This window comes from Necator americanus, chromosome X (assembly GCF_031761385.1).
Source record: "Necator americanus strain Aroian chromosome X, whole genome shotgun sequence".
In the NCBI taxonomy this organism is placed as follows: Eukaryota; Metazoa; Nematoda; class Chromadorea; order Rhabditida; family Ancylostomatidae; genus Necator; species Necator americanus.
In genome coordinates, this window is record NC_087376.1 from 31,427,221 (window position 1) to 31,445,807 (window position 18,587).

The 18,587-nt window shown below is 40.0% G+C and overlaps 2 protein-coding genes across 3 annotated transcripts; one reads left to right on the top strand and one right to left on the bottom strand.

Annotated features, from left to right (window-relative positions):
• Positions 1 to 23: 23 nt before the first annotated feature.
• Positions 24 to 4,495, top strand: RB195_026059 (uncharacterized protein; the record flags this gene model as incomplete). 2 transcript variants are annotated; one of them, XM_064214443.1, is made up of 13 exons in its annotated part: positions 1,222 to 1,266; positions 2,039 to 2,098; positions 2,167 to 2,284; positions 2,355 to 2,469; positions 2,728 to 2,795; positions 2,891 to 2,927; positions 3,077 to 3,191; positions 3,257 to 3,385; positions 3,434 to 3,527; positions 3,577 to 3,690; positions 3,739 to 3,815; positions 3,889 to 4,028; positions 4,105 to 4,495. In XM_064214443.1, the coding sequence occupies 13 exons, from the start codon at positions 1,222 to 1,224 to the stop codon at positions 4,493 to 4,495; spliced, it is 1,503 nt and encodes a 500-aa protein (XP_064070324.1). The 2 variants fall into 2 exon arrangements, with proteins under 2 accessions (XP_064070323.1, XP_064070324.1); XM_064214442.1 differs by lacking the exons at positions 2,891 to 2,927; positions 3,077 to 3,191; positions 3,257 to 3,385; positions 3,434 to 3,527 and adding an exon at positions 24 to 153 and having other exon boundaries at positions 1,151 to 1,266.
• A 1,932-nt stretch (positions 4,496 to 6,427) lies between these two features.
• On the bottom strand, positions 6,428 to 12,746 carry RB195_026060 (uncharacterized protein; the record flags this gene model as incomplete). Its single annotated transcript, XM_013445454.2, has 18 exons — positions 6,428 to 6,657; positions 7,146 to 7,320; positions 7,394 to 7,576; positions 7,990 to 8,193; positions 8,325 to 8,489; positions 8,543 to 8,732; positions 8,791 to 8,916; positions 9,084 to 9,172; positions 9,274 to 9,381; positions 9,485 to 9,604; positions 9,658 to 9,753; positions 9,809 to 9,994; positions 10,089 to 10,169; positions 11,414 to 11,581; positions 11,631 to 11,778; positions 11,845 to 12,000; positions 12,555 to 12,644; positions 12,706 to 12,746. 18 exons carry the CDS (start codon positions 12,744 to 12,746, stop codon positions 6,428 to 6,430), a joined length of 2,556 nt encoding a protein of 851 aa, XP_013300908.2.
• Positions 12,747 to 18,587: the final 5,841 nt, after the last annotated feature.

Here is an 18,587-nt window from a genome sequence, read left to right on the forward strand (position 1 = left end):
CGTTCACGATCATCCTCTTCACAATGGTGCTACTCTGCGTCCGCCAGGAAGTGTCTCCGAAACACTCTCAGGACTCCAAAAATCGACCAACAGTTGTAATCCGAGGTGATGGCATCAAAATCAATCGCGCAAAAACGGTTTCAGGAATACAAGGTTAGATTTTTAAGGATTCATTCGCTGATCTACAAAGCATAGTCGTGTACGTATTGATTCACCTCTGGTTCCTTACTTGGCAACACTGGCTTTAGACTAATCTTCTTGATCGATATCGCATTGACCCCTGTTTCCTACTTCATCGATTTAACAATGGTTTTTTGACTAACATTCGCATCCTGTAATTTGTTGTACTTGACAGAACTGTTACTTCCTTCATAAATATTCCTTGTGGACGTATTCATAATGGTCGGCTTTTTTTTCCAATCCATAGTTATGCAAACAATTTCCTCATGATCTACCCACACTTCGCTCGATCAACAGAAGGTGTGGAAACAGGCGACAGTGACATCGATATGCATCGATTGGCTGCACAGATCACTGTTCCTTTGTTTGGAACCGCTTTGAAAATACCCACGTTTTTTCAGTAGAAGAAGGGCGAAAGTGCAGCAGTGGGGGACAAAAAATGTACAGATTCTGAGCTAATGCGCCCACATGCCTTTCGAAATTTTCAAAAAAAAAATTATTTACAACTTGAAAACGTGATGAATAGTGTGTATTCAATACGAAATCTTAAAAAAATCCTATAGTTGAACAGATATAGATATAGTCGGCTCAAAATGACATGAAGCTCGGTACATTGCGAAGAGGGTTGCCCTAGAAATTGCGCGGTAGATCTGGCGGTTGGGGTCGAATTGGGACCCTCGCAAGCGCCACTCTCGCTGCAGTCCGAGTCCGATATAACCACACCGAGCTTTAGATCGTTTTGATCCGAATTTAACAAAATAAACATTGTGCCCGACTAGCTTTCATTATCCGCAATCTTTTACCTTTTAGGAAATGGAAAAGCTGAAAACGAAGTCAATGCGCTATCCTCGCCCCAAACTTGTGCGTTTAATTTTGATTGACTCGATCTCTTTATTAGAGTAGTTAGTACGACAGTGTAGAGTGTGATTGCCTAGAAGCAACGTTAAGAATCGTCATGGAGAGTTTACAGGTGAAAAACCACGGAATAGGCTAAAGATACTCGTGATTAGCACAAAACCAGAAGTTGCAACAATCCAACTAATGAAGAAGGTAGTTGAGATTCTGCATGGTGCAGGACATTATGTGGTAAGTTTGAGATCGCCGGATACCGGATTATTAAAGAACTGTACGAGATCTTCACAATCAAGGACGTTAGAATTATCAGTGGAGTAGCCAGCTGGATCCAATATGTAAATCATACCGAAGAGTTCCGTACACTGTTAAAGGTTTTCCTCAATGAAAGCGAAACTGTTTCGGAAACTATTTGGGCAGAATCACAGTATCTTTGCCGATATTAGCTCATGAATGTTTGGACTGCACCTCCTTTAGATTTATCTACAGATTGCTTCAAAATTATTGACGAACATGTATTTCTGCGCTTTTTTTTTGTATATGCACACTACAAGAAGACGACTACAGCCGGGTCCAAAAGACCTGAAGCGAGGTGCGATTGCGTGGGCGGCTGCACTCGAAACGTTGCGGTGCGGTTAGGATCAATCTAGGACTCTTGCTAATATCACTCATCTTTGCAGTTCCTTTTGACCCAATTCTACGTATTTGACTAGTCAACCAGTTTGAACTTTTTGAGGGCAAGGAAGCAGTAGAAGAAACAAACAACGAACCAAATATAAGAGATACATTAGAGGATTTTTTCCTCTAAAATGGTCGCACTGACACTCAAGACACACATCAAAATGGTTTAAAAAACCTTTTTCCCGGATATTTGATTTTTTCTGTTCATGATGCACACGTGCAATAAGTCGCGCTTGGGCCGTCGTGCTATAAAAATGAAGAGCTACGTTGTTCTGCAGATGGATGGCAATTATTGAAATCCTTCCATAATATTCCTTCTTTCCAGACACTTCTCTCGTCAGTAAATAACAAGGTGCAGACGGTACCGGATGGTGTAACATTAAAGGTGAAAAAAGTCTTCGTTACTAGCACAAAAGTATTCCAACAATTCCTAAATTTCCCGTATACGTTCAGGAATTTGATTATGGTGTTAAAAGTGAAGCATTGGAAAATGTGTGGACTGAGGTTCGCGTGATCGACCGCCTGCGAGCCGTATCGAAACTTTCGCAAGATATGTTGCTATTTTGTGAAAGTATGTGTAAGAGGTTTAGAATTAGGAGGAACGAAACTCACACCGAAACGAAGAGACTTTTGTGCTGCAGAAGTTTTCGATCGTATTGACGTTATCGATTGGATGCGTGTGGAGAAATTTGAAATCGCTATTACTAGTGGTGTGACCTGCTTTCAACCTCTACTTCGCTTGGCTGGTATACAAAGGTAAAAGTTTCCTTGACAGGATAGTTCACACTAGTCTTTCACACGGTAGAATACACAATTATACGTGTATTTATGCGAACATTTCAAAATTTTAATTTAATTTTCATACGAGAATCAAGAGTGGTCGCATCATAATCTTCTAAATTTTAAAGAAAAATTAAACTGGAACACTTAAGAACGCCTTTCTTTCTACCCGCTAATTTTCAGTTATCAAAGATTCTGACTGATACAGTATCTAAACATAATTTTTACGCACAGATCAGTTGTGGTTACATCTGCCGAGCCAGCACCATGGATAACAAGAACAATGGGGATGCCGAGTTCCGGTAAGAGTTCTCTTCGTGGAATTGGAGCTTTTTAAGAGTGGGATATGTGGGGATAGAAAACAAAATCACTGCAAGTTCGAGTGAGATCATTTCAGGGAATCCACTCAAGGAAGAAATGTCTTATTTCCAGCGGTATGTCTTTTAAACAATGTGTAAAATTCCTTGTTCGTAGATGTTTACTAATTACACATCAAAATAACGAAGAGTTTGATCGATTTTACATGTATTCATTCCATATCGGAGAATTACTTTGAGTCGATAACAGCACATTTTAATACTAGAGCAAAGACGGTCATATCGGGTCACATCGAAGAATCGCTTCTACAAAATAAGCTCATTAAGCCGCTAGATGAAATGGGTCGAAGAATCGTTGGAGATCGTTACACTTCCATGAAGGCAAGCAAAGAAAAATATGAAAAGCTAGTTATAGTACCTATTTTAACCATGCTACACCTCTTCAGCATGCTGTTGGTCGAAGCTCTTTCATTTTTGTAAACAGCGACGAGCTGTTAGATTTCCCTCGCCCTCTTACTTCCCAATGGTTCTATATTGGTGGAATAGACGCAAAGAAGAGATCAAGTCTATGTCCAGTGAGTAATGTGAGGTTTCTCGTTGTAGCTAACAAGAGATAAGTTTAGCACTGGAATACGATACTCTCTATGAGATCTCGAAGTGTTCTCGTCTCGTATGACGATAGTTCTACTTGTGGTCATCTCAAGGAAACTCTTCTTCGTAAGCATCGTTTCTAGTCCTCCAATTTATACAAAACACTGCTTCTCAGGAGCGTTCTCGGAAATCCCGGACACCACATTCATCTGGCACCTTCAAGAACATTCTCCTCTGAACCAATCGAATGTTGTACTCGTGCCCAAACTTCCAGAGAGGGACTTGCTTGGTAAGTGAGTGTTTCTATTACTTTGTTGAGAAATAATATTTTAATCAGCTGATCCTCGCGTAATTGCCATAATCAACGACGCTCGAACAAATTCGCTCCACGATGTCGCATTTGGAGGGAAACCAGTAGGCGAAGCTGTTCACCACAATTATGCTTAGACCTTCTAGAATAATTAAAGATTGAATGTGTGTTTTAAAGGTGGTTTGTATTCCTTCTGATCAAGCACAGTTACGGAACTGTCATCAACTCAAGAAAAGAGGACTGGCTCTGGTGAGGAACTGCCGTGACATAACACCTGATGACGTCAAGAAAATGATAGAAGAGGCAGCAACTAATGAGTAAGAACTGAAATAATAATATAACTAGAGATTACAGAACTTCTGCTATTTTTCGTCAAATTCGTTGAGTTTTTAGAGTTCGCAATTCAGCAAAGATGTTTTCGAAAGAGGTGACATCCAGAACAACCTCACCTGAGGAACGATTAACTCGTGCAGTCGAGTTCGCTGCAAAATACGGAGGATCAGTCGATCTTAATTCCAATGATGACAGTGTTGGCGTGATGCAAAGATACAACCTGGACGTGTTCCTTCCGATTGCGGTTTTACTTGCTGTCATTGGGCTTTTGATAGCGTGGATTGCTCGAACTCTGTGGATCAAATGCAAGAAAAGTACTATGGTGGAAAGTAATGGAACTAGTGACATTACTGATTTGCCTAGAGATGGAGCGGAGTCGAAAAAGCCCTCCACAGCAGAACTGGAAAGAGAAGAACCTGCATCTTCCATCGACAGTGAGGTCACCGAATAAGGAAGAACTACATATTTTACCTTTTAATTGGAATTGATTTCAGGACCACATAAATAATAAACATTGTTTGGTTTTGTCACAAAAGTTCCAATTGGTGTGGTTTGTCCCTTTTGTGGTAGAAAATTTGCTGATATCCGCTGGAACTAATTCTTCTACATAATCTAATAAAAATGTACAATAATGCTATGGGTAAGCATGTCCCTACAAAATTAAATTATGTTCCTCCCATAAGACAAAATCTCGGAAGGAAATTTTTGTGCATACGTCCACATTGTGATGTTCGAGCGGCATTAAGAAGGGCGGTATAGACTACGCCCACTAGCATAAATCAATAACCACATGCCCGAATAGCTCAATGAAGCCAATTTCGAACTTGACGATAGCGGAACTTTGTGGATAAGCTAAAAAACCAGGTGGTACAGCTTTGGAAATATTTTGGACTTGCGAATAAAACTGCAGAATCACCAAAAAGAAGGTTCCCTTACGATCATACCATTGGGACTCATACCTTACCTCGATCAGCTACTCACGTCTAAGGAAATCGAGTGCGATACTGATAGAAAATAAACAATGGGATATCTCTCGTGCAGCTTAGTAGGAGTTTGTATGAATAAGTTGCAGGTCGAATCGTCTTATTCCAGGCTTTGAAAAAGGCGACCTGCAGAAACCCCACCCAATAAATCACTTCTAAGAACATACCTGTGGGTCATCATAACATCACCATTACCACTTTGAAGGTACCGCTGGAAGTCGGCTTGCGTTGGGTTCGTCTTGCAGAAAAAAAAGAAAGAAAAGAGAGTTCCAGAAAAATTGTTCTGCTTCAATAGATAAACTGAGGTCAGATGTGTTCTCTAAGGGTCATGCCGAAGAGGGATCTAATAGTATCACTAGCGAAATCTTGCGTTTACTACTTCTGTTCAAACACGTAGAATTGAACAAGATTCGAAGTTTGTTAGTTGAAAGTATAGCACACGGAGAACAAAACCGAAAATAACATCAATGACCACCGCAACAAGTACCGACCACGTGTCAAATATAATACAGAGTAGAAAAACTCCGGAAACACTCGGATAAACCAAGGATCACAAACAGAAACTATGAGTTTACAACCCGCATATGATGAAGCACACTCAAGATCTGCACCTGGTGTTGTAGCTAACCCGACTCGAAACAGAAATTAGCATACCTACATTAGTTGACCGAATCGCGAACAAATATTCTTCTTCCTGTTAGAATCGGATTCGCCATACACCGCTCCTTATTAGTAGTGTTACTAATAACTAGTCTTTGTATCTGAGGTACCACTTTAAATAAATAATGTGCTCGATCTTAGTGTCTAACTACTATTGCAAACACAAGGCGCTTTCTAATGGATGCACAAAAATAAAAACAAACCAAGTCAGGAAGAAGAAGAAAATAGTAGAAAGAGAAAGATGACTACTCTGACTGGATGAAGCGGGTTGCTTTTTCGAAGTCAGTATAGCGCCTTGACACAACCAAAGAAGTCTGCCACGCCAACCTTTGACAGAAACAGCTATTATCCCTCGAGAGAATACATAATTTATTGCTGGCCGATTTTCTATGAAAGATGAGTTGACGGAACAGCAGACCAGATAATTAACCCGATCATCTAACGTGGAAAGTCTAGCGATTTCAGTGCATCACAAACTGCTTACGATTAATTTAGTCTCGCAAATCTACCAATATATACAGAAGGTCTTGTATGACATCTGATACTTTAAACGCAGAAATTTCAGGTCATACAACACCTAACCACAGAGGGAACCCATGTTAATTAGCACTGTACATAGTTCTGGAGCCTTTCGGAGATAATTGGTACAGGATTTTTGGTGCTCCACGACAACAAGTCAAAAATGAGTTAAGTAATAACCAACGTAACAAAGGTAGAAACCTAATGAAGTCTCAACCAAACTACGCAACCGATGTGATTGCGTGCACTTCAGGTGACAACAACGAGCATCCTTCAACTGGAGCCACTTCCTCAACACTCGAATCGTCGCTATTTGTCATCTGTGAAGATGAACTGCATTCTGCTGCAAAGCCCATACATCCATCATCACGCAACGAACATGGTTCTTCAACAAGAGGACTTCTTTTGGTCCACGAATTACTTCCGCCACCGTAGTACTGTAGCAGTGAACCTAAAATACAGCGAATACGCTATTCAGATATCGCCTCGATTTTCATGAACAACTGGAAGTCATGCTCCACTGCACTGGTGATGTGTTAGTTGTCAGTCGCTGCGCAGTTCGCATAACATTACACAAACTACGGATAACAATCAAAAGCAAATTTTACACGGCTGTTCCTAGCTATATAAATTTTCCAAAAAAAAAATGCTGCCAGAAAAAAAAACATGAGATTGAAGCAAACCAATATGCATTATTTTTTCAGGGATTACGTGCAGAAATCATCATACATGAGTTCTTTCGTAATCACGGTGATAACTAGGTTCCAGTTGAATAGAGAAAAAAATGTAAGGAACTACTCTATTCAACAACAGTTCCAAAGATGATGCTTTCCCTTCGAATTTTGACTCTTTCAAATATGTCCTAGTCAGTGAATCGTCGCTGCTTCTTTGCTTGCATTCTTGAGATGGAAACAAAACAAAAAGAAATGGATCACTCACGGTTCTTTTCTATTGCCTGTAACACTCTTTCGTTCACAAGCTCTTCGATCTGCAACCTGTGTTCATCAGAGAGGCGAGGCTCGGACATGAAACGCTGATAACACAGGTTTAGCACAGCAAGAAGTAGGACAGTAACCAACTGCGTAGTAATAACCATGTAAACGACTTGTTCTGTCTGCAAGCATAAATGTTCGCTACCTTTCCATCAGTTGGGTGGGGTGGACAAAAAAGAATGAAAACAGTTGTACCGTCCATAAGCCATCATCAGGTGGAGAATAACGATGAAGCTGGTTTTGTTGGGGAATGCATTTGTCATGGTCCGTCCTTTGTCTCCTTCTATTGAGTCGACTGACTGTCACTTTTGAAGCCGTAATACGCATAGAAGAGAGCCATCCCGAAAGTACGTCAACTTCTTGACGTAAAATCGCAATCTAAGAATGAAACAAAAATTCTCGGAATTGGGAAGGAAACATTAAAAGAAAATGTGATAAAACATTTAAAAAAAGAAATGCAAAGAATAGTGTGGAGACAGCTCAGACGTCAGATATTTAGTTCAGTTATACAGTACTGTACAAATCCCTTCAAGTGAACAAATGGATTCAATGACTTCGACGTTTTCCCTTTCTACATATGAATCGAATCTTCTGACAAAAGTACAAGAAAAGCGAAATATCTCTTGATAAAGAAGTAAATAGACCCATGAATATCTATAATCCAGGACTAGTTATATTTCTGCACTTAGACTAAAAGAAAAGAAAAGCAATAAACAAGTAAATAACAGAAAATCCTAGTCACGAAGGGGTGATTTAACCATTTCCACGAGAAATAAAAGCGGACCACTGACCTTATCAGCGAGTGTCTCGTTTACGCGAGCGTAAATAGCTTCTACTGCTTCATCAACAACCTTCTTCGCTTGTTTCATGTGTTTCTGGTGTTCGTCAGTCTGAGCAACATATTGTCGACTCAGCTCGCTGAGATATTCGCTCGACAATGACATATTCAGTTCCAAAGCGGCAATCCGTTTGTTCAACTTCATAAAAACAGATTCCTAAATAAAGAGGCTAAAAACAGAGAGAAATACAAGGTCACAAAAGCTCAGGAAAAGTCGGCACAAAATAAGAGGAATCAGATTGCAATTTTGAAAAGAATAATCGTAAGAAAAATAACATTCTCAATTACTTTATGACTTGTTGATGACGCAGGCAACACATCCGAAGGAACTGGCTGTACAGGACGTGGATTTTGTGAAGTTCGATGCTTCTGTTGTTGTTGTTGTTGATGATGATGATGCTGCTGTTGTTGTTGTGGCTGCTGTTGTTGAGGAATCGTAACTGGTGACGCAGCCTGCAATAAGAAAACTAACTTTGATGCTGCAGTGGTCCAAACTAATTAGTTACCTTTTCACTGGAAGACTCCTGAGTCTTACTCGTATCAATCGAAGATTCTGGTTGCAGCGGAACAAGAAGAGGAGGATGCAGGTAAGCAGGTGACTTACGCTGCAAAAAAGCGTATCGAGACCGCCTCAGACGGTTTATTGCGGACATCCCACGACGAGCAACGAATGCTGCAGGAAACCGCACGTCATTTCTGCAGAAAAAAATCTTTTTTACAATATTTTACACCGTAAAGCTGAAAAAAAGGACACCGTTCTAGCGAGGACGATGGTGGCGATTTCCACACAAATGCTTGGCAAAACTGACGTGGATATATATAAGACCCGTCTTTGGGACAAAAATAGCACGCATTAAATGGATTGTAGATAGAACATTCTCTGAAAAGGAAACAAACGAACAAATTAGTACTTAGCGGATGAGCAATTGCTAATCTACGTCTAAGTCTAAGTTATGTGGTCACAGAGTTTCCACAACTTAATTAAACGGAATTGTAAGTTATGAAAAGGGAAATAAGATTATGCTCTAGTAGCCAAGAATCACAAACCTCCCAGAACGCGAGCTGTTGTCGTTTCCACTTCCAAATTTAACTTTCATAACGTCCACAAATTTACTAATCAAGTGGCCGCTTACTTCCTAAAAACTAAATTTAAGCCAAACACGAGGATAACAGAATGGTTTAATGCAGGAAACAAGTGAGTCACATACTTATAATTAATAACTAAATTGAGCCTTACATCAACCAATTCGATAACAGTCGGATTCGAACCGGATGCATCCTCCCTCGATTCAGATGGAGCAAGAACATTTGAAGAAATATCGCTCTTTTTTGGAGCATCAATCCCCTAAGAAACACTTTCCACATTTAATCAAATGATTAAAAAGAGCTTGTTTTCAGAGGAAAGTAAAAACAATTGATAGGTTGTTTCTTCTGTGTAGGAAAGGTACCTGTGCTTGTGAGGAGACTGTGGAAGCTGTTTCGGGGGATTCAGCTGAAGTGTAGTTCTGTTGCTCCTCAGCATGAGATGCAAGATTATTTTGAACCTGAGCTACAGAAGCAGCTTCAGCCTGAACAGGAGCGAATTAGAAAAAGAAGTAGAAGGAAAAAGTGAAAAGAATACCTCTGCCTCGTATTCATCCACCATAGATATTCCAAGGACCTTTAGGACTGACAAAGTACAATAATGTTCATTACCATAATGAGAAAGGAGTTCCACCTCAAGAAAACAACATTAAACTCTAATTATTAAATCAACAAACCGCTACGCTTACTTTTATGAATTTGGCATATATACCACTGAATGGTACTTGAAATTGTTGTATTTGTCGAGAATCAGCGGCGGTTAATTCGGTGAGTAGGCGCCATTCGCCATTAGGAAACCGTTCTGCGGACCAAAGTCTTATGCTTTGTGGGCCGGATGAGAATAGTTCATAATTGGCTATTTCAATTCTTCGGGGCTAAAGGGAACACAATGCGCATATTCAGACGAAGAAAAAAAAACAAGCGTAGCATGCAAATAATAGTTATGGTTCATCGATGTAAACAACTAACCTGTATGGTTTCACAAAGCTCCACAATGACAAACTTATTTTCAGCTTTCTCGCAAGGATTGCGCATGTACTCGTCTTTTTCCTAAAATAGGAAAAAAAGAGTATCCCTGAGAAATCTCCACATCAGATAACAGTGTGAATATAATGAAGCAACCTCACCTTCAGGCGTGAACGCTAGCGTAGTTGAAAAAATCTCTCTAACAGTCATGATCAACAGAAATATTAGGAACAGCTAACTACACAAGAGTATACTCATATGAGGACTAAATTTTGAAAGAGGTGACCACAGACGTCCAAAAGAGACTAATTTAATCCATTAACGACAGGTAAGAACTTTCCTCACCAACATACATGAAAGCTTCATTCATATTACAAGAGCGTAGTCAAAGCTGCTCCATCTCCAAGGATTATTTGCAACATAAAGGGGTTAAAAAAGAGTATGAGTAGAAAGCTAGCCACACTCCTATAATATAAACAAGCTCTAGATTATGTTGGTGAGAAAGTTCTGAGCGTGTCTGGCGAGTGGATCGACAGCCCTTCGCAATGTTTCCTTTCCTTCATTTTAAATTTATGGGAAAAATTACAGGATTCCAAAAAAAAAAACATCAGCTGTTTAGTCTTGTTGGAAGCCCATTGATCTAATAAGCACATGAAAATGTAAGAATAGATCTAAACAGATGATTGAAGCGGTTCTATATGGCCAACACAACGTGGGGTGAGGAGCTTTAGTGGAATAATGACCTTAGTCACTGAAAAAAAAACGAAATCTAGGATCTATTTTATTCATAATTGAAATTCTACAACAGCATCAAACCATTAAAAGCTTTTGGCATGATGACATTTTAAAGATAGCATATCACAAAATTGATGATGTTGGGATCCTTCTGGGACAATATAAACTTCCGGTTCTAGATTACGAGAATGAGCGAGAGCATGCTTAATCCCTCTAATCGTCCAGAAAAGGCTTAATTCCTGTGAGGTAAGCTAGAATGCGCCGCAGCTGTACACGTACTGACGTCTACGTGCTCACAATTGATATTTCCTCAGCAGCCCATCCAAGTAAATACAATGAATAGACTGCTGAGTAACCTGTACCGGAGCGTGTACAAGAGTGAGAGGTTATAACGTACCTCGTAAGAACGGAGGGGGTTTCCACTGCGGGTTTCAGAACGATTAGGAGGAATTAAGCGTGATGCTATATTCGTAACCTACACCCCGAACCCTACACTGTCCCACAGTAACCCCAACATTCTCAATTTACTGATATCTTGCCTTTTAGAGATTTCTAAGATGAAAAAATGTGCAAATTCATCTACCTTAACTTACCTTTTCGTTCAGAATAGCCTTTGTATTTTCAGCTTCCGGGTTACTTAGTAACACTTTTGCACCACACTCCCTGCTGGCATAGTTGCGCGTCGCAGCACTGGCAGGAGGCAACTGCTGAGATCGAGCACTAGGCATTCCGGAATCGGATGTAGACACGGCAGGCTTGATCTACATTAGAGGTGTGATGCGCTGTCGAAATAATGGCTCGGTAACTCACAATCGCTTTTCTATGTTCCTGTTTCAACTTTTCCTTTGTCCACTCGTCGAATGTAGCAATAGGCTGATGGGGTTCTTCAGTTGGTGGGTGTTTATCATCAACTATTTCACTTTCAGTGGGTTTAGTGCTAAGAATGGAAGTCGGATGTCTGAATATTTCTTTGAAAATAGTAAGACTACGAAGCAAGAAAAAAAGGATACAAAAAATAGGAAACCTTAGCGAGCCAGGGGCAGTAAGATTGTTAGTACAATTTCCAGAACTTGTGCGATGTGTTGAATTTGACTGTGAAGTAGTACCGCTCAACGGTATGTTATGATTTAAACTACGAGGAAACCTCGTCGGCACTTCGATGGGACACGACAATGATAGTCTAGAAAGAAGAATAGGCTAGAATTGAGGTAAACCTATTCCACATTTTCGTCACTTCGTTTAAAGAAACTAACTGAAGGAAATATTATGGTTCTGCCTTGGGAGATCACAATAAATACGGACATTTCAATTGTAGCAACAAAATCCTGACAAACACATGCAAAAAAAAGACAGCAAAATAGGTCAAATGAGAACGAGTTAACAACTCAAGTCCCACATCCGGTCCAGAAAAAGTGGCACGTCCTTTTTGCCGCATCTTTGTTCATGGAATAAAAGAAAAATCAATTGAACAACGCATGCAGTATTAACTGCTTTCGTACAAACATTTGTTGGGACTCAGAAAGGTGTCAGAACCATAAGAATCGGCGAGTGTCACAACCGGTTCCTATTTGTTTTTACATTTCCATCGATGGACATGCGCTTCGTTGCAAGACTAGCTGCCAATTTATGTCAAATACCCCAAAGCAGAACAATTGTAAAGTAAGAAAACAACTGAAACCCAAGCTCAGGAGATAATTAAAAAATGCAAGAAAAGAATCTAAATGTAAAACGTACTGATGAATATCAAGGTACGAACTGACTAAATCCTTAAATCCACCAGCTGAGCAGACGTTGTCACAACAAATACAAGACCAATAAACAGTCCTAAAAACGGAGAACAACCGGAATCAAGTATTAGAGATGGAAGAAAAGCAAAATAGCTTACATGTACAACAAGGTGGTGGTCGTGCGCCATCGCTCAGTCATGCCGTTCACGGGAAACCAGTGAAATTGTCATAAATCTGAATTTAAGCACGAAATCGGCAGATAAAAACGAACGATATTTCAAATGTGCTGAAAAGCAGACAAGCAACGACAAAAAATCATGAGAATGATCCAATTTATAAGCACAAATGATGGTCGGAGAGGAAACAAAAACCGCTTCTGCTGATGAACTGCTCGCTTGGAAAGAGAAGAGAGGAGAGAATTCCAGAACTGGTCTCAGATCAGAAATTGCACGACAAACAGTTACGTTAAAATTACCACGTGATCATATGCGCACGTGGGAAGACGGAAGGCGATTTCTTCATCTGCATAAGAGGCGCACGAAAATGATGGAAACAATAACAATTAGTGAAAGTTGCAGCAGTAACAGCCAGTAACACAAGTAGAGTTTAGATTTTTGTCTCCTCTTTCCTGCGTATTCAACAAATACTGAATCAAACACTTGTTTTCTAGTTCTCTGACCTAAAACAGCAAATCTCGAAGACAACAACATGAAGGTTTGAAAAAAGCAAACCAACATTAACCATTAAAAAGACACGAGGTTGAACAGTTCGAAATAATTGAAAAATAAAACAAGAGAAATTAATTTACACCTCAAAGAAATTAAAGTTATGTCATGAATATGCAAGGACGCAAAAATCATGCACTAAGTAAATGACACTCGACAATTTTATTTTTCTTAAGCACAGGATTGAGAACTCCGTGAAGTGGTAGTTCCTGAATGCAATTACGGGGAACTGAACGCAAACGAGTAGAACTCCAAAATAAAACGAGAATAAAAGAATACATAAAGAATAATGCAGAAGATAGACGTGGAGGATTACTTTCCAAAATGCACGGGTTAAATTGGAACGAAAAACAATGCAAAACAAGACACTAGTCAAACGGGGTGGGACACAACCCTCACTAATACTAAAATTATTTTACTTATGTGAGTTACGGTGAGCACGAGACAAGGAGAATCTGGTTAAGCTTAAAATAATACAAAAAACAAGCAAAAAACAACATAATTCTTCTTCTCTAGATCGACAACAACATGAATGTAAATAAATATATATGTATAGAAACCCAATATCATATACACCAACTCAATACCGTTCATGTATACTCAGACATCTGATTCAGTAAGACTTCTTAATAGCGTAACCGATTCAAAAAAGGTTCTACACTGCAGTTTCGACCTTCAGGAACCTTCTACAAGAACTAGTAAAAAGAACAGTCCTTCAGTGGACAAGCATCATCGTCCAAAGTGATCCAGCTTTGTCATACTAATTAAAGCCGAAAAAACTTAAATACATCGTTTAAGACCAATTAGATCATAATGAATCATCGATTCAAACATAATATGATAACGGCCTAAGTGAATATGTTCAAACAACGTAAAAAAGGAACATTCGCAAACTTCCATGCCAGCTCAGAAAATATACGAATTCGATTAAAGGTGCGATACGACGATGACGGCGCACGCGATTTGCATTCAAGCACGTTGTGGGCTGTGCCACGACTACGATGACGTCGACTTAACTGTTGACATTTCATGGTTACTTTGTCGTGTTTTGATTATAAGCACTATGACTCGGACCTTTTTCAGTAGGGAAAAGTCTTTGTTACTGCATCGTGGGGGAGTTATGCACTCGTCAGCTCACTATTTTCTGATAATAGATGGAGTGAAATGCGTAGTGAAATGAATGTTGACTGGTGAATTAATTGGTTAAAAAGTTATGATGGAACCAGATTCATTCCACATCATCTTGCTACAACGTCAGATTTGTCTTGTTCTCTCTGCACAGGGGCTGCCGAGAAAAATCTCTGTGAAGATCTCTGTTCGAAGCTCTATCGTTACTTATTAAGGTCAGACATAATCTTTGATTCGAGAGATTTCCGGACACCGACACCAGCCAAAACGGTGGACCACGTTCTACCAGATGCAGACTTGTGTATTCTAAGGTCCCATGTCGGGGTTCCGATGGTTCGAGTAATTAGTAGACGCATATTCCAATATATGGGAACAGACCATTGCTTCTTATTTGCACAGATTTGTGGAAGGAAGGTAGAAGTGGAAGAAAGTGTAAAGAACTCACGCTAACCACAGCTATGTTAGTGTGCGAAAGTTATTTCATCACCCAATACAGTTATATGATGAACATGTTTAGCGGCACAGTATCGCTTTGTTGGAATTCCTTTTCAATGGGGGTGACGAAGAAGCGGTGAAAGAACTGTATCATAATGGCACATTAATAGTACTTTGCTTTAGACTTATACGACAGAGCATTGGGGATTTTGGCGGTTTCTCGATCCACTTATTAAACAAAAGGATAAAGGACAAAGTGTCCGGCGTTAATCAATCCACTTGGGATGCGCCACCACGTTCACGTCAGTTCGGAATCGTTTGAGGTTTGCGAACGTGTCACTGCTCTGTACAATGAATTGCAGGGGCTAGGCGATGTGTCAGGTCAGTGTTTTTATCCTACCAGACAAATTTGGTACCACTCGGACGGATGAAAGCCTTGGCGAGCACTAGGGCGGATTTCAACCACCGATCGATTGTGCAGGCAGCGGAACCTCTAACCGACTGCGCTACACCCACCCACTGATTTAATAGTAACAAATAATCGCTAACAATGTCTACAAATCTAATCCATTTCACCTCATTTCCAGTTGTTCCCGTTTCTAACGAGTGGAGTAACTTTTTGCTCTTGTCGGTATCACTTATTTTAGGAGAATGTCGTATGTCATTGAATACTTTCTGATCTGATTACTTAGTATCACTTTGCAATTCTTTGAGGAACTAACACTTTCTATAGAAACGGATGGTCTCCAGGTGATCGTCGTAATTCAAATGGAGGTAGCCCTGTTGCTTAAAATCTCAACAACACGAACAACATTTTTAGAAGACACCCATAAGTATGCCATAACCAAGAACAGGAAAGGGCTGAGCTCACTAGAATCTCGCTTAAACTTCATAGAGCAAAGTTGGCCTTTCTTGTACATTCGTGAAGTGGGCGACAAGTCATTCTACTTCTACAGAAATGAGAAATCCACACATGAGATTCTTTTCCAATTCCAGAACGCTAGAACGAACGAGTCCCTCCGAGACCCTGGATGAACGGGTCGGGAACCCATACTTTGGTTATAGTCATCTCAGTCATCTGTAAATGTGTTGGCCACATCCGCACAACATTATGCTATTTACGACATATCTTCAGCAAACTGGTTCTGAATGCTCCCCCTGCTCCAATGCCTCGGAAATCCTCCATTTTTTTTACGTCGTTGTTCTTCTTTTGAACTGTTAATAATAAAAATAATCTAGCTGTTGCAAATACACGCTGGACAAGTAAAGCAATACTATAGGTTTACAAATAACGTACACTTCGTATTTGTGGAGTCAAAAGATACCAAAAGATGGAGTAAAATACCATTTCATGAGTACATTATGCAAATTTCCGGTTTGATCTTCTATCCGACGAACAGGAAAGTGTGGATCTCGAGTAAGGAAAGAACTGATCCCAATGATTTTTTTCCTACATATTCGAGAAGATAGTGACCGTTTTGCTTTGTTTGTATTTGCTTATTCATCTAGCTACTGTCGAGATGCAGCAAAAACAGCTGTTGTGCATGTGTTGTTGAAGTCAGTCCCCCGATGAGAGGATAATTCCCGCTTCGACTGTGCCACACAACTGGTGCGAACCTCTTCCTCCCTTCTCCCACCCTTTCCTTATATAAGATTTTGTTTTAGACATTAATAAAAACCTACTGAACTTCCGTATCACACCAAGTATAAGAAGTGTAGTACGTGCACTCTATGACTAGAAATCATAGACTAGGAATCAGCATAGGACAGAATGAGAAGGATATTAATTCCGACCCAACGAAATGCATAGCAAAAACAGAGAGAGGAGAAAGCAGTGAACCTATACGTAAGCAAACACTAGAACAGCTCACAGTATTTCATGCACAATAATCCACGCACGTCACCAGCTGTACAAATATACGTGGAGAAGGTTTTCCTGCGAACTAAAATTAAAAAAAGTATGTCAAGTTAGAGGGAGCTCATCTTATACCTGATGTGAAACGAGTGTTCAAAATGTTTTTATTAATATTCATTACTGGATATTGTATAAGCAAATGTTGGGGAAAAGGAGAGAGGGGCTCGCACATGCCGGATGAGATGACCGGAGGAGCTGCCAAATCGTTCATATCAATATCAGCCTGAAGATATATTTCCCTCTTTCTCCGTCCGCTAATCTTCCCACTATAACTCAAATCTTACATATACTAAAAATATCCCAAAGGAAGCATTAAATGGCTCCACGTCGTTTCCGAGGAAAACGTCAGTCTTTCAGCACTCAGTAATCACCATTCCAGCGAGGGCATTTTAAAAAATATACTCAAAGGCAGCGTATCACGAAATTGACGTAGTGTTGAAACCCGATGTAGAATAGAGAGGGGCTTGGTCCTGCTCAACTTCTCCTAATCGTCGTTAAAAATGGTGTGGGAAACGGCGTTGGTTCCCGCGGGATTAGTTGGAACGCGACACTTTTGTGCACGCGCTGCATTCGCCTGCGAGCGGTCAGAGACCAATGAGTTCTCCTCAGCAGGTGGTTCAAGCAAAACCAACGGATAAGCTACTGAGGGAACCGGAGCAAGTACAAAGATTTCCCGTTAAGAAGTGCTTCGCAGGAACCAACCGACATTCCCACGCCGTTTTTTAGAACAGTTCGGAGAGGTTGGACGGGGCCGCGCTCATATTCCTAATCTTCATCTCGAACCTTCTATTTCCCACTAGGTTTCCACACGACGTCATTTTCGTGATACGCTGCCTTTAAAAAAACTTTTCTTCCCACCATTGGAAGTAGCTACACATTCTCTTACGTGGGTCTTTTTTGTTGTACCTCAACTCTTGCAAAGCCTTTTTATTATTATTTTGAACCTTTCATAAATTGCGCACCTATCTTGAACGAAAACCAATCTGCAGTACATAGTTCAACATATGAACTACTCGCTTGTATTTTATTCACACCACAAAAAATTTTCTTGTACACAATTTTTTTCGTCTGCTTGTCTGTCGACGTATTCAGTTTCACATATGTAACTGCATAAATACTGAAGTTATTATTGTATCTTCAATAGAATATTTTATTAGACGTATACATTCACCTCCCTTGTACCTTTTCTATTTCTTATTTTAATCAACCAATGTAATAAGGATCCGCACGAATATGCCAGAATGCATCAACCAGGTTCATTCTACACTTGATAATTAACACGAAGCTATAACTGACATACGTATCTCATATCAGTTTCATACATTTGTTAAGCTTGAGGAGCTCCGAGGTATCTCGTTGTTCTGAGGCATCTGAAGGTCGCAAATAGGAACTCAGTTCATTGGATGCTTTTCTGAAGCACACCAGCTCGAAGATTTGGGGAATACGACAGCAACAACTAGTTTGGGAACATTCGTCGAATAATATTACATCTACATCGCGTCTAACAGTTCGTGGACAAGCTTACTGAAGAAACGGAGATGTCGGAATGCAACAGTAACAAATATTATGTAACATGTGTTGTCAGAGACTGTCCTCCGAGGAGAGCATAGATAGTCTTCCCACCTAGGGCATGCTATCCGGCTGGTGCGAGCCCCTTTCTTCTTTTCCCCAAAATTTGTTTATGTAATATTTTGCAGTGAATATTAATAAAAACTTTTCGAACATTCGTATAAGATCAGGTGTATTAAGACGTCCATATAAATTGACACTAACCCACCAGATGAACAAGTACATGCAATAGTTGTAATAGTCGAGACGGTTGTTAGCTATTGAGGTC